At 39.4% G+C, this 13,070-nt stretch overlaps 1 protein-coding gene across 1 annotated transcript in view; it reads right to left on the bottom strand.

Annotated features, from left to right (window-relative positions):
- Positions 1–13,070, bottom strand: part of Slc39a8 (solute carrier family 39 member 8) — a 63,783-nt gene that overhangs the window by 17,669 nt on the left and 33,044 nt on the right. The window contains exons 3-5 of the mRNA XM_051165487.1: positions 10,762–10,931; positions 7,695–7,817; positions 7,026–7,196 (exon numbers count right to left, since the gene is read on the bottom strand). Of these exons, the coding sequence (XP_051021444.1) occupies positions 7,026–7,196; positions 7,695–7,817; positions 10,762–10,931 (464 nt within the window). The remainder of the gene's footprint in view (positions 1–7,025; positions 7,197–7,694; positions 7,818–10,761; positions 10,932–13,070) is intronic.

The following is a 13,070-nucleotide window of genomic DNA, read 5'->3' as shown; positions in this document are numbered from 1 at the left end:
GGTTCAGTGTTCCCACGCTGCAGGAGGGGGCATGGAAAGAACAGAGCACAACGTAAATAGTTCTGAAAGCAGCACAAATAGCAGAAGCAAAGAAGAAAGAAAGAAACCTGCTGGAGCAAGACTAGTAATTATGAGATAGATGTGTCTTATAACATAATCTTGAAAAAAATCAAACAAAAGCTGATGTTGAACACTCACCATCAGGGGGTGTATGCCTAAGCATTCTGTGGCTTGTGCTGACTTGCACAACTGGGCTCCCTACATGCTACCATTAAACAACTCTTCTTACACCCAGAACGATTTACTTAAATCCTTCACTTCTCTCCTTGTTTTCCAAGTAAAGAAATATTTGGCATTAATTTTCATCTTTTTATCAATCCACATGCATAACAAGAGCAGCTTAGCAGTTCTTCATTATACTAATGGGGGAAAAAATTAACTTGACATCAAGCCTAATTGAGTTAAACCTCACCAATTCTTCTAAATAGGGATAAGTCTTGCTTGATTAGTGAAAGCAATTTTGTATAGAACATGTGTAGATAAATGCATTCATACTGATTTCAGAACTTACACTAACAAACAAGGCTGCAGCAGCAAGCACACGTGCAGGTAGGTCCTTAAGAAAACCCTCCACAATTTATGGGTAGTAATGTGGCTTGTCAACTACATGAAAGCAATTTTTTTTAGATTGGCATTTTTTAGTTCCTAACAATTAAATTAACTCAAATTAAATTAAAACTTTGGAATCACGTGTAAAAATTTAACTTCAAAGACAGTTTTTACAAATATTGCCAAGATATTCTACAGCCTAGCCTATAACCAAAAGAAACAAATTGTAATGAACTGGTCAGCCAGCCACCTGATTGGTAGAGTCAAAATTAACAGGGATTCACTCAGCAGGCAATCTCTGTTCACTGCCAGCTTTGTTCCCAAAGTTCTTCTGTGATCAGAACTGATGAGAGCAAGGCTTCACGTCGGACGTAGTGGGGCTTATGGGGAACACAGAGCTGGTTTCTAACACCCTAGAAGGATAGCTCAGCCTGGCTTTACCACCAAGGCACCTGTGCTACCTCTTACAGACAGTACTTGGCCCTGCACTGCTCAGTGTTGTTGCAAAAAATAAACAGTGATGATTATAAAGCACACCTGTTTTCTTACCCAGTATGACATGGTCAGCCCTGAAATTATATCCATGCAAGTAACACTAAACTAACTCAGTAGCTGATATTTATATATGTATGTATGTGTCAATATGTGTGTGTGTGTGTGTGTGTGTGTGTGTGTGTGTGTGTGTGTGTACAATAGTAATGAAAGAAAAAGTCGTCATCAATTTGAGGATGAGTAAAGGCGGAACATGGGAAGGTGAAGGGAGAAAAGGAAAAGGAGGAATTGATGTAACTATTTTAATTTTAACAAATTTTAAGGCAAAACCCTTCAATTTGGCTCTACTGATTTCTCTTCTTAACTAAATAGCACATTGTGCTTCCATATTAGCCAATTCCTTGCATAAACATCTATAAAAACATTAACTGACTTCCGTTTTGTAAATGATATGACACTCAAATTATATAACCTAAAACAGTAAATAGAGGCAGAAGGGGTTGCTCATTCCTGTAATCCCAGCACTTGGAATGTAAAGTCAGGAAGGTCATGAATTCTGGACTACCCAGAGGGCACCAGCCTCAAAAACTAGCTTAAGTTTTAAACTTACTAAATACTTGAGATGTGGCAGACTACATGTGGTGGAGTGGGACTAAAGCTGACAGGATGGATATTATGTCCATTTGGGGCACATTAGGGTACCAGATCCTTCTTTTCAAGACAAAGCATCCAGGTGGCCCTCATCAGCATGAACAGTGAGTGCAGACTTTCCGTTGCCTCAGTCATGGGCAAAGCACACAAGGCTGAAATTGAGCACCCTGCTGAAGACAGATAAGTAGCCATAATACTTTTAGTGGCCCAGAATCCTTCTCCAAGTCAGACATCCAGGAATATACTCTAGCTTTCTTACCCACCAAGCCAAAAGGAAAAAATGTTGATCTACTCCCCACTACCATTACCCTGCCAGAAAAAAAAACAAAAAACAAAAAAAAAAACCTAAAAACAAACCACACATATTATCATATAAAGCTTCCAGTTTCAGATAAATCAGAGAGAGTGAGGAAGAGATAGATAGATAGATAGATAGATAGATAGATAGATAGATAATAGATAGATAATAGATGGATAGATAGATGGATACATAGATAAGTAGATAGGTAGATAGGTGATAAAAGAGCTTTTGAGATTTAAGTTCTCGTTTTAAGTAACATTTGTAATACTTTTGTAGAAAGTGTGCCCCTCTGACACATTACCAATACTTTAAAAAGCACCAAAAACACATTAGACACTTGAAAAATATTGATTAGGTTAATGTGTCTAAATGTGTAAGACTCTCACAGAGTTCCAAGTATCTCAAAAACACTTATTTGTGGAGTTTAACTCTATTATCATTGTTGATGTAGACCGCTCCCTGACATCACCTACTTTGTGGATAAATTCCACATCATTGAGCCTCAGTTTTAAACATAGTATACACAGTAATCAACTTCTGAAAATAGCAGAGTAATGTTTTCATTAATTATAAAATAGCTAGGAAACTAGTTGCACACTGCACGAGGGATGAGCTACATAGATGGTCCCTCTAGTGGCCTAGAAAGGCTAACACATGCCACAGAGAACCTAACATTCCTGAGGATCAAGATCTGTTAACAGCAGTCCTTCCCAAGGGGTGTGTCTTAGAAAAAGAAAAGTTCTACAAAGAGAGGTTAACCGGACCCCTCTCTATCAGAGGTAAGAGCAAATCAACCTCAAGGGTAGTATGTGACACATTAGCCACAACTGAGTAACTGATCTATTCCAAAATTGGAGGAATACTGTCACGGGTATCCTGCGTTAACACCTAACAATCTCATATCTTCAATATTCCAGTTCTGATTTGCAATCCATGTTTGGCTATTCTGTTCCTTAGCAGAACAAACACTCTCTTCTTAGATACCTTCACGGCTGGCTCTTCTCAGTACCTAACCCTCTGCACAGAGATTTTCCTGATCAGTTGAAAGAACCTCCCACATGTCACTGTCAATCACCAGGTGTTATTTTCATGAAAATATGTACTGCTTTCTCATAGCCTCTGTTTTCACTCTTTGTAGGAGAATGTGTTTGCATCTAAACCCCCCATGCATAGGGCACGGAGCAAGTACTCAATAAGAGTTTACTGGAAAAAAATAAAAAAATGAAGGAAAACTTGCACAAGTCCAGTACAAGCAGTCTTTTGATTGATATGTTTTAACTATGTGGGACCCACCTTTGTTATGGTAGAGTTACTGGAAAGGTCTTGGGGGGCGGCTAATTCTTAAGCAGGAATCTTAATATCTTAATTAACCCAAGGTTTTCAGCAATCTGATTTATTTAATAAAAAAGAAAGAAAGAAAAAGAACTGTCGGGGAGAAAGCAAGATGGCTCTGCAGGTAAGGATGCTTGCCATCAACCTAAAGACCTGCGTTCAATTCACAGAACCTACATTGTCAAAGAAGAGAATCAACTCCCACAACTTGCTCTCTTTTACTGTGATCACTAGCTCTTTAATTTGTTTGTTTGTTTTGCCACAGGGTTTCCCTGTGTAGCCCTGGCTGCCCTGGAACTCAAGAGATCCGCCTGCCTCTACTTCCCAGGTGTAGGGATTAAAGGTGGGTGCCACCGCTGCCACCCCGACCCCCACCCCCACCATGCTCCTTTAAGTAGTTTTAAATCCAAAACTTCTTATTGCCCATGCTTCTGAGTAACAGAACTGGAAATTGCCAAAGGAAACCTTTGGGTAGCACTCCCTCTCCATGGAAGGCAGCCAGCCCTGCCAGCCCTGCCAGCCCTGCTCTTGCTCACGCTAGCAGTCACAGAATAAATCATCCTGAGGAGAAGAATTCAAATTCCATGGCAGAGCATCATCTTCGCCAGCCAATATCTGAAGGGTTTTTTGTTCTGTTTGTTGGGTTTTGTAGTGCTAAGGATTAAACTCAGCCTGGCCCAGGCTAATCAGACTAATTACATGCCCTGTCCTTTCTCTTCACTTTTTGTTTTGAGACACGATTTCACAATGGTAGCCAAAGTGATCTTGAACTCACTGGAGCCTAGACTGGCCTTGACCTTGCAATTTTTCTGCCTAAGCCTCTTAAAAGTTGACATTATAGAACCATGTCTCCATGTCTGGCTTAAATGAGTCATTCATCAGTGTTTAAGTTGGCAGCTTTGGTTGACTGGTTCTTCTGGAGTCGTTAGCAAAGTTCATCCATGATTTCACAAGGACCCATTACTTGCCGACGCATGCACAAAACAGCTAGAATTTAGACAAAGTGTAGAAGGAGGGTTTTCACCATCATTGTCTACATTCCCTCAGTTGTGCCCACATGACTTTATTCTCAGAACATGATATTCCTGAGCTAATCCATCTCTCCTCTCCTGCGAAAATCAATAGTATTGAATGTGAGGTAACCTTGTCATCTTGCCCCAGAATTGTAAAGAAGGAAGGCCAGGAAAACATGTAAGAATGCAATACCAAACAGCCCCTGTGCTAGCCAAGCCAAGCTTCACCTCTAGGAAGCCGTGTGTCCCTGACTTAGTCAGCATCTCTACATCCCATAATTAACCATAACTGTGTTTACCTCTGCTTTAGGAGGCTCAAATAAAGTAAACCATCTACTGTTCATACCCAGGGCATGTAAAATATGTTCACTGTAACTACTACAAGAAATCATCTATTTGGACATTAGGGTGATCTCTAGTAAATCTTAATTTAAAAAATCACCATTTGTTGCACTACCTGAGATAATTTCCAATTCATTTAATATTAACACCAAGCTACGCTAAACAGACTCGAGAATTTCCCTTTATCCAGTGGGGGAATATGACCAAGCATGTTTCCAGAAAGAAACTCAAGTGTCTTTGTTGGTTTGTTTTTGTTTTCTTCCTAACAACCTCTTTCAAATATTTCCTTTCTGCCTTTTATTTTTCTTGGTTGTTTTTTCCTTCTCATCTCAACTGCTCACTTTTCTAATATGCTTGACTTCGTAGCTTGTGGCTCCGCATTTAGTGGATGAGTCACACTGAAGATTTATCCTCGCCATCTGCCAGACGATAATTACAGTGCACACCAGTGCCACTGTCCTCCCAGCACCCCTTTTTAATCACCGCTCTACTCGATCTGTATTCTATATCGAGTTGGTTAGCAGCTCTGAGTCCTCACATCCTAATTAAAACAATGTTTGTCCTCTAGTTTATGGGGATGGTAAGATAATTAGTCTACTTTTAAAGGCACAGACCTGAAGCACTCAATAAAATGTCAATTGTGAGTACGATGTAAAATTATTGACTTAGACATTTCCATATTCTTTTTTAAAAACTTAGTTAAAAGTATCATTTGTCACCAGGTGCGATGGCACATAACTGTAAGGCCAGCACTATGGGAGACAAAGGCAGAGGCAGAGGCAGGTGGATCTGTGTGAGTTCAAGGCCAGCCTGGTCTACAAAGTAAGTCCAGGACAGGCAGGGATACGTAGAGAAACCCTGTCTCAAAAAACCAACCAAACCAAACCAAAGCAAAACAAAAAACAAACTATCATTTGTCACACTACAATAACTTCCTGTTAGTTTAGCACTAGTGTTCAGTGTCCATCAAGGAGCCTGACCATTTTAACAGTTAGTTTAGTCTAAAGTGGCTGCCTAACTGTAAGTGGACCAAAGGGTACTTAGAAAGAATTTGGGGGCTAAGAATAAGAGGTTAGAGGGGGCCAGAGAGATGGCTCAGCAGTTAAGAGCTCTGGCTTCTCTTCCAGAGGACCTGGGTTCAATTCTCAGCCCCTACATGGTAGCTCACAACTGTCTGTAACTCCAGTTTCGGGGGTCTGACACCCTCAGACAGACAAAATACCAGTGCAATGTACATAAAATAAAAATAAATAAATTTTAAAAATAAGAGGTCAGTCTCATCCTAAATGCTAAAATCATAAAATAAAACTCTCAGGAGCTGTCAGTGGCTGTGTCTCCATTTGCGGAAGATGGTCCAGATGAAAGGAACAAATGATGCTGAGATGCTCGTGAAGGGGGAAACGGGTCACAAGTGTTTCTGATGGCTCCAGGCTTCTTGTTGTCCCTGCAGCTTGGTTTTCCCATACAAGATACCAGTTTTCTTTTCAGTAATTAATCCTTTGGCCACTGATTTGGGTTTGATTCTTACCACTTGAAATGAAAATACTCCTAATACATAGAGAATAACCTCTACTTTCAGTAGTTGCTATAAAAAAAAGATGAGTTTAAAATCAATAATTGCCTAGCATAATACCTAGTGTGTAATACTTGCTTTAAAAATGGTACTCAAAACAAAACAAAAGGCATGGTAGCCCACATCTTTAATCCCAGCACTGGAAAGCAGAAGCAGATGGATCTCTATGAATTCAAAGCCAGCCTGGTCTACAAAGTGAATCCAAGAGGGCCAAGACTACACAGAGAAATCCTGTCTCCAAAAACTAAATAAATAAATAAATAAATAAATAAATGGTACCCATTAATATTCTTCATACAGTACAAACATAAATATAAAGTCAGTTAATTAGTGAATGTGACTTTTGAAACCTTCAAATCTTGCAATTTCAAAACCACTCAGAGGAGCCTTTGATTTGGGCTCTTGAAAGAATTGCAGCAGTAGAATCATCCTGCACTCGTGTTACTAGAGAGTGTGTAAATCTAACTGGGAGGCTCCTGTCCAGTTAAACAACCTGAGAGAACAACGAATCCCAAGACTGAGAGTCCAGGGATCCCTCATCTCATGTTCTTAAATATTCAGAAGAAGAGCAGAAAGAGTGCAGCTTATCCCATGAAGGTAAACATGTCTAACACACACGAATGTACAAAATCCTGACTTGACTGCATTCCTGCTGCCTTTATAGTGAAAGTACCCACAAGAGTGAGAGAAAAACGTAGTCAGCATAACATACCTGGAGGGACACCACACTGACAGTGTCAAAGTGGATGTGTCCATTAGGCTCGGTGACTGCGGGGTTGGCATAGCACGTAACACCATTGATTGCAGGTAGTGGTAATGTTTTGGGTTGATGGGCTTTTTCTCTAGGACCAAAGTCATCATTTCCAAAGTGGGTATGGTCATTCTACACGTGAATAAAGCAAGTAGGTTATAAGAAGAAAGAAGATGAGTCATGCAGATAAGAAAATGGTCCATTGTGTTTCATATATAAAAGAAAACTTTAACTTATAAAAAGTTCCAATGGTTAACTTATAAATAGTTACAAAGCTATCTGTAATATAACCTCTTCAAAGTACTAACATTTCTTCTTTAAACAGATTCTTATGTACTAGATCATGTGGCTTCTGCTTTCTTTGTGTGGGGGGACATATATATTCTTATTCGATGAATATAAAGGGGATACAAATTATCCACATCTATTATTTCGCATTAAACTGGGGTTAATAGTTTCAAATTCTATGAATCAAGCATTTTTTCTTACAGTTGTCAATATGCTGACTTTTATTCTCTTCATATTTGCTAGTACAACAGTCAGACTATTCATATAAATCATAATTCTTACCTTTGTTAGGGAATCTGGGAAAGCAAGGGATATCAAGTGTCCTCAATCAAGTCTATTTACCTGGCCATATGTTTTCAGTAGCATCTTAAGTGTTCTTTCAACAAAGAAAAGCATGTAAAATCCACCAAACACGGCAACTGCCTTTTCAACATAATTGTCAATTTTGGGATCAAATCCAAATGCCTAAAGAGAGGGGGACAGGACAATTCAGGTAAAACCAAGCAGTTTAATTGACTTCTGGCAAACAATACCATAATTTCTTACTATGCAATTTTCCCCCAAAGTTGTAAGGCCACCCTCAAAATAAATACTCTGAAACATGAGTAACCAGACCACACACAATGCGTTCAAACCTACTAGCAGTCGCCCTGCGAAGTAAAACCACTAGATCTTACAGGCTCCTCTCTAAGACATCCACAGCAGTATTTGCCTTCAGTGACTCACAAAGCACACAGGGTGCTAAATGCACATGCAGAGAGGACTACATTGGACTAGACATGCAAATGTGCCTTGCAGTTCTCCTCAGTAACTTGCCAGTGGCAGTCCTCAAGTCATTTAATCTTCTTATACCTTCAACAACTTTCTTCTTTACATTTGAGGGTTTTAGGTAAGCATTTCTCTCAGGTCCTTGTTTGACAAAAACCAACAATAACTATAACTTTTTTTTAAATATGTGATGATTTTCTTTTTCTTTCTTATTAAATATTTTTTACATATACCTTTATATTATTACACATGTATACAATAAACTACCTACAGCAAGAAGAACCATGAGACACCCAGGAATTATATAAATGTTATGTCCTTCGTGTTTCGGCTGTTTGTATTTGGTGACCTTGAAGAAAGCATCCTTCCTATCTTGGTGAATTTAAAATTCTTAATGTAAATTAATATCTATCATATCACATTGTTACCAACTTAAAACATCTATCTAGACCTGAAAACATCTTTTGGTTTGGGTTGCTTTCTTGGGCTATAGAGGGTTATTTTCAATCGGTTATAAATTATTATTGGTCTTATTTAGAGAGAAAACAAGGTGGGATTCAGGGATGTCTCTCTTTTCCTTTATCTTCCATTCTTAGGTTTGGAGATAGGGATTGAAAAAAAAGAAGGGGAAACATAGAAATATGTAGGGAGGATAGAACAAAAGGTAGACTAGTGAGTCTACTCCTCAACTTAATGCCTTAAATGTCACTCACAAAAACTATAACTCTATTTTTAAATAATTTATTAAGCTTTTTTCTTTTTTAACATATACATTTATATTATTACACATGAGTAAAATAAACTACAAACATCAGGAAGAACCACAATACAATCAGGAATAATATTAATGTTACATTCATAGTGATTTGGCTGTTTGTATTTGGCAAACTTGAAGTAAACATCTTTCCTATTTTGTTGGGTCTAAATTTCTGAATGGAGATTAATATCTGTCATATCTCATCTCTATTAGCTTAAAACATCTAATAGATATGATTCTATAGATATAAGAGGTAAAATAGTTAAATAGGTCTTTTTTTAAAACCTCAGAAACATGCAGAATATGGCATTTAAAGATGTTTTTATTATTCCAAAGATTCTTTGACAAGACAAGTTAACTCCTGGCAACACCCAGCCTGCCTCATACAAGAAGATGGGCATCAAAGAACCTCCTTATGGAGATGGCTTCAAATGTGGCAAACTAGCCACTGGGCAAAATGTCCTCATTTCTGCCACAGACAGAATTCTGCCAAAAAATGGGCAAATTTAGATGCAGGCAGAATCAATGGTCAAATTCTGCCAAGACAGGGTAAGCAAGCCCTCAATAGTTCCTGCCTCGCAAATATGTCTGTCATCTATATCAAGCCAGAAGGCTGAAAATGATGCTCCAACATTATAGGGGGTGTTGGGTGACTGTTGAGTCAATAAACTGTCTTAGTCATTTTCTTTTTTCATTTTGGAAGCTCCTAACCTGCACTCCGGGTACACTCAGGTATTTAAATTTTATCCCTTCTCAAATCTCTGATGGGTTTGAAGACCAGATAGTTTAGTCTTTCAATTAAACTTAGTAGGTTAGGGGTTAAGAGGTTTTTAAAACCATAACTCTTAAGAATGTGTGCCTCACCACATGGTGGTGGTGCACACCTTTAATCCCAGCACTTGGGAGGAAGAGGCAGGTGGATCTCTGTGAGTTTGAGGCCAGCCTGGTCTATAGAGTGAGTTCCAGGACAGCCAGAGCTGTTATACAGAGAAACCATATCTCAAAACAAAAACAAAAACAAAAAACAAAAAAGAAGAAGAAAAGAAAGAAAAAGGATGTGTGCCTCATTTTTATATACAAATTAAAAACTAGAAGAACCTTTCGCTATTTTGCAAAACCTAAAAGAAGGGCACAGTCTGAGTACCACCTTTATTTTATCTGGGGCTAGTCTCTCTCACCTTCCATGTTCAGAAGATACAAGGAGAGACAGCCCCTGTATATTATGGATTTCTCTCCTTGGCCTTTATGGCTCATTCTCTTTCTTTCCTTCTTATTTTTCTTTCACTATTTCTTTTTCTTAAATGGCCATGACAGAAATATGAACTAAAATGTGTACATTACATATTGATTAAGTGAACAATAGGTGATAAATAATGACTTCAGTCGTCATCAATAATATACTTTCATCAAAGGAAAAAATTAAGTATTTGATGACCTATGACTGATTTTCTCCTCTCAGTCAAATGAAAGGGGGGGGGGGTCTGTGAACTACACACAACGTTAATCTCTCATCTTGTAGAACTATAGTAAATATATAAGAGAATTCAACAAATTTAGACTTTAGGTATTCTATAGAAAATAATAAAAAATAAAGCTGCAGAAACATTAAATGAGCCAAACAAAATGCGGGTTGTAGTATTGCACTCTCAGGGGTGCCCTAGTGCTGTCTAAGCATGTCCTTGAACAGTCATTTTGTTCTGGGATGCAACCTTCTTTGAAGCTTGAGACCATCTTTGACACTTGCTGTGGTTCTGCTTTCTCTTATCCAAAGCCTTGTAAACCCATCATAGGATGCTGTGGGAATTGTGAAGGCTAAAATGTAGAAAGTGCTAGCATGCTTAAAAGAAGCAATTGTTCACAGAAACGCACAGCCCTCCCCCTTACCTCTGGAATGAGCTGGAAAATGGCATTTGAGAACAGCGTTCCAATGGCCAACCCCACAAAATAAGTCAAAATCTTGGGGAAATAAGACTTCTTTATCAATGGGGTCAAAATCAATCCCAGGAGAGATGCCAAATTAATAATTGTCACTGCCAGGAATCCATAGCCCCAGACTATTGGTAAAAGGGAAAAAGAGTAAAAAATTAGTTAAAACCAAGGAGTCAAATGCATATTAACTGAATTACTGCACATTAACTTTTAAACATTTTTTTCTTTAAAGATTTCATCTCAATGAAAGCTATACAGAGCATTGAGACCATAGATACTGTTGATTGAACATTAATAGAAGTCATGTTTGTAGCGGCTGGGATATGGATCAGTTGGTACACTTGTTAATCATACAGGGGACCCTAAGTCCAGTCCCCAGGATTTCATCAATTAAGCACGGTGAGACATGCCTGTGATCTCAGCACTTGGAAGTTGGAATTAGGAGGATCACTATTTCAAGGCCACCTTCATCTACATTGCAAGTTCCAGGCTAGCCTGGGCTATATGAAATTATGTCTATAATGGAAATGAGATAGGAAAGTGACTTTAGTTGACCTGTGCTGACATCGTAAGATCAAAGAGCGTACATCGTGCAGGGAATTGGTGAATATCTGAAGGACAAATAATCTGCCCTGTACTGGATCCAGCTACCTCACTCAAGGCTGATTTTAAAGTATGACCTTTTATAAGAGGATAGAAGGAAGCACTGTGAGTGAGATTCAATGGAAAGATGTAAGCAGGGGGCAGGGGTCAAAGTGAGTTGAGATGGTGTGGCTTCAAAAATAATCATCATGCCAAACCTGGGTTTCTCATAGTCATTTGTCTGAAGATCCCTGAGATAGCCTTTAAAAGAAACTCTTCTAATAAAAAAATAAAAAAAAAAAAAAAGACTCCTTAGCTCCCCACATCTGGAGCCTCCCAGAATCTGGAGTCAGCCAGTGCTGTGCCAACACAGATAGTGAACACGTGGGAGTGGGGAGAACAGCTGCCTGCATTGCACAACTCACCTTGCCAGGCTCAGACGACGACTGGATGATGCTGGCAACAGATGAGGTGATTCATCTTTCACCCCTGTGCCTGATGGGAACCCAAGAAATGTTGCTTGGGGAGCAATGAGCAAATGCTATCCTAAGCTCCACAGTTAACATATGTGCTGCCCATCCTCTTGACTGTAGACGCTTGGTTTAAGAACTGATCGGAAATGGGAGTGAAGCATGCACAGGATAACCCACTGTAGCACTATGGACTGAGATGCACCACGACCACTGGAACCAAGTCACATGTGCCACAGAGCACTGTTTGGAAGATGAGAGAGCTGTCCCTGCTTTGCCACTTTTAAAACCACCACCACAAAATGCATTTAAATAAATGTTGGGTCACTTTTCTCTCTGGCCTGTTAGAGCAGTATACAAGGGATACCCAGAGCAAAGCAAGTGTCTGCCATATTATAGGCATTGGGCTAAGTCAGTGTCTTCTGTCCCACTGGGCTAAGCTAGTGTCTTCTATCCCACTGGACCCAGAAAGCCTTGCAAAGTACCTACTGCTACCTTCTTCACACAGTTGGGAAAGCCTTAGCATATAGAGTTCCCATAAGCTCAAATCACACAAGTAAAACTCTGAATTTGGGAGCTGGAGAGGTGGCTCATAGATTAGAAGTAGTTGCTGCACTTGGAAAGGAGCAGAGTTCAATTACGATCCAGTGCATCCTCTGGCTTCTGCGGATACTGCATGCATGTGGCTCACACCCAAACAGGTTCACACACATACATTTAAAAATTAATTAATTTCTGGGTGCAGTGGCGCATGCCTGTGATCCCAGCACGTGGGAAGCAGAGGCAAGTGGATCTCTGTGAGTTCGAAGCAAACCTGGTCTACGAAAGCAAGTCCAGGACAGTCAAGGCTACACAGAGAAACCCTGTCTTGGAAAAAAAGAAAAAAGAAAAGAAAGAGAGAAAAATTAATTAATTTTTAAACATAAGCATGGGGGAATAAAAGGGAGCTGGAGAAATAGGTTGCAATGAAAAGCACTTGCTGCTCTTGTGGAAGAGCCCAGTTTGGTCCACAGCACCCACATCATGGCTCACAAGTATCTGCAGCTCAGTGTCAGGGCATCCAGCGTCTCTTTCTGACTTCCAAGGGTACCAGGCACGTTCATGGTTCACATACACACATATAGGCACATAGAGCATCGTTCCTGAAATATACCATGCCTTCAATATATGCTGTTTATTATTATTTCCAAAAAAACTGAGTAAGCAGATGTC

This window comes from Acomys russatus, chromosome 23 (genome assembly GCF_903995435.1).
Source record: "Acomys russatus chromosome 23, mAcoRus1.1, whole genome shotgun sequence".
In the NCBI taxonomy this organism is placed as follows: Eukaryota; Metazoa; Chordata; class Mammalia; order Rodentia; family Muridae; genus Acomys; species Acomys russatus.
Note: the sequence above shows the minus strand (reverse complement) of the source record. Positions and strands in the feature narration are given on the sequence as shown.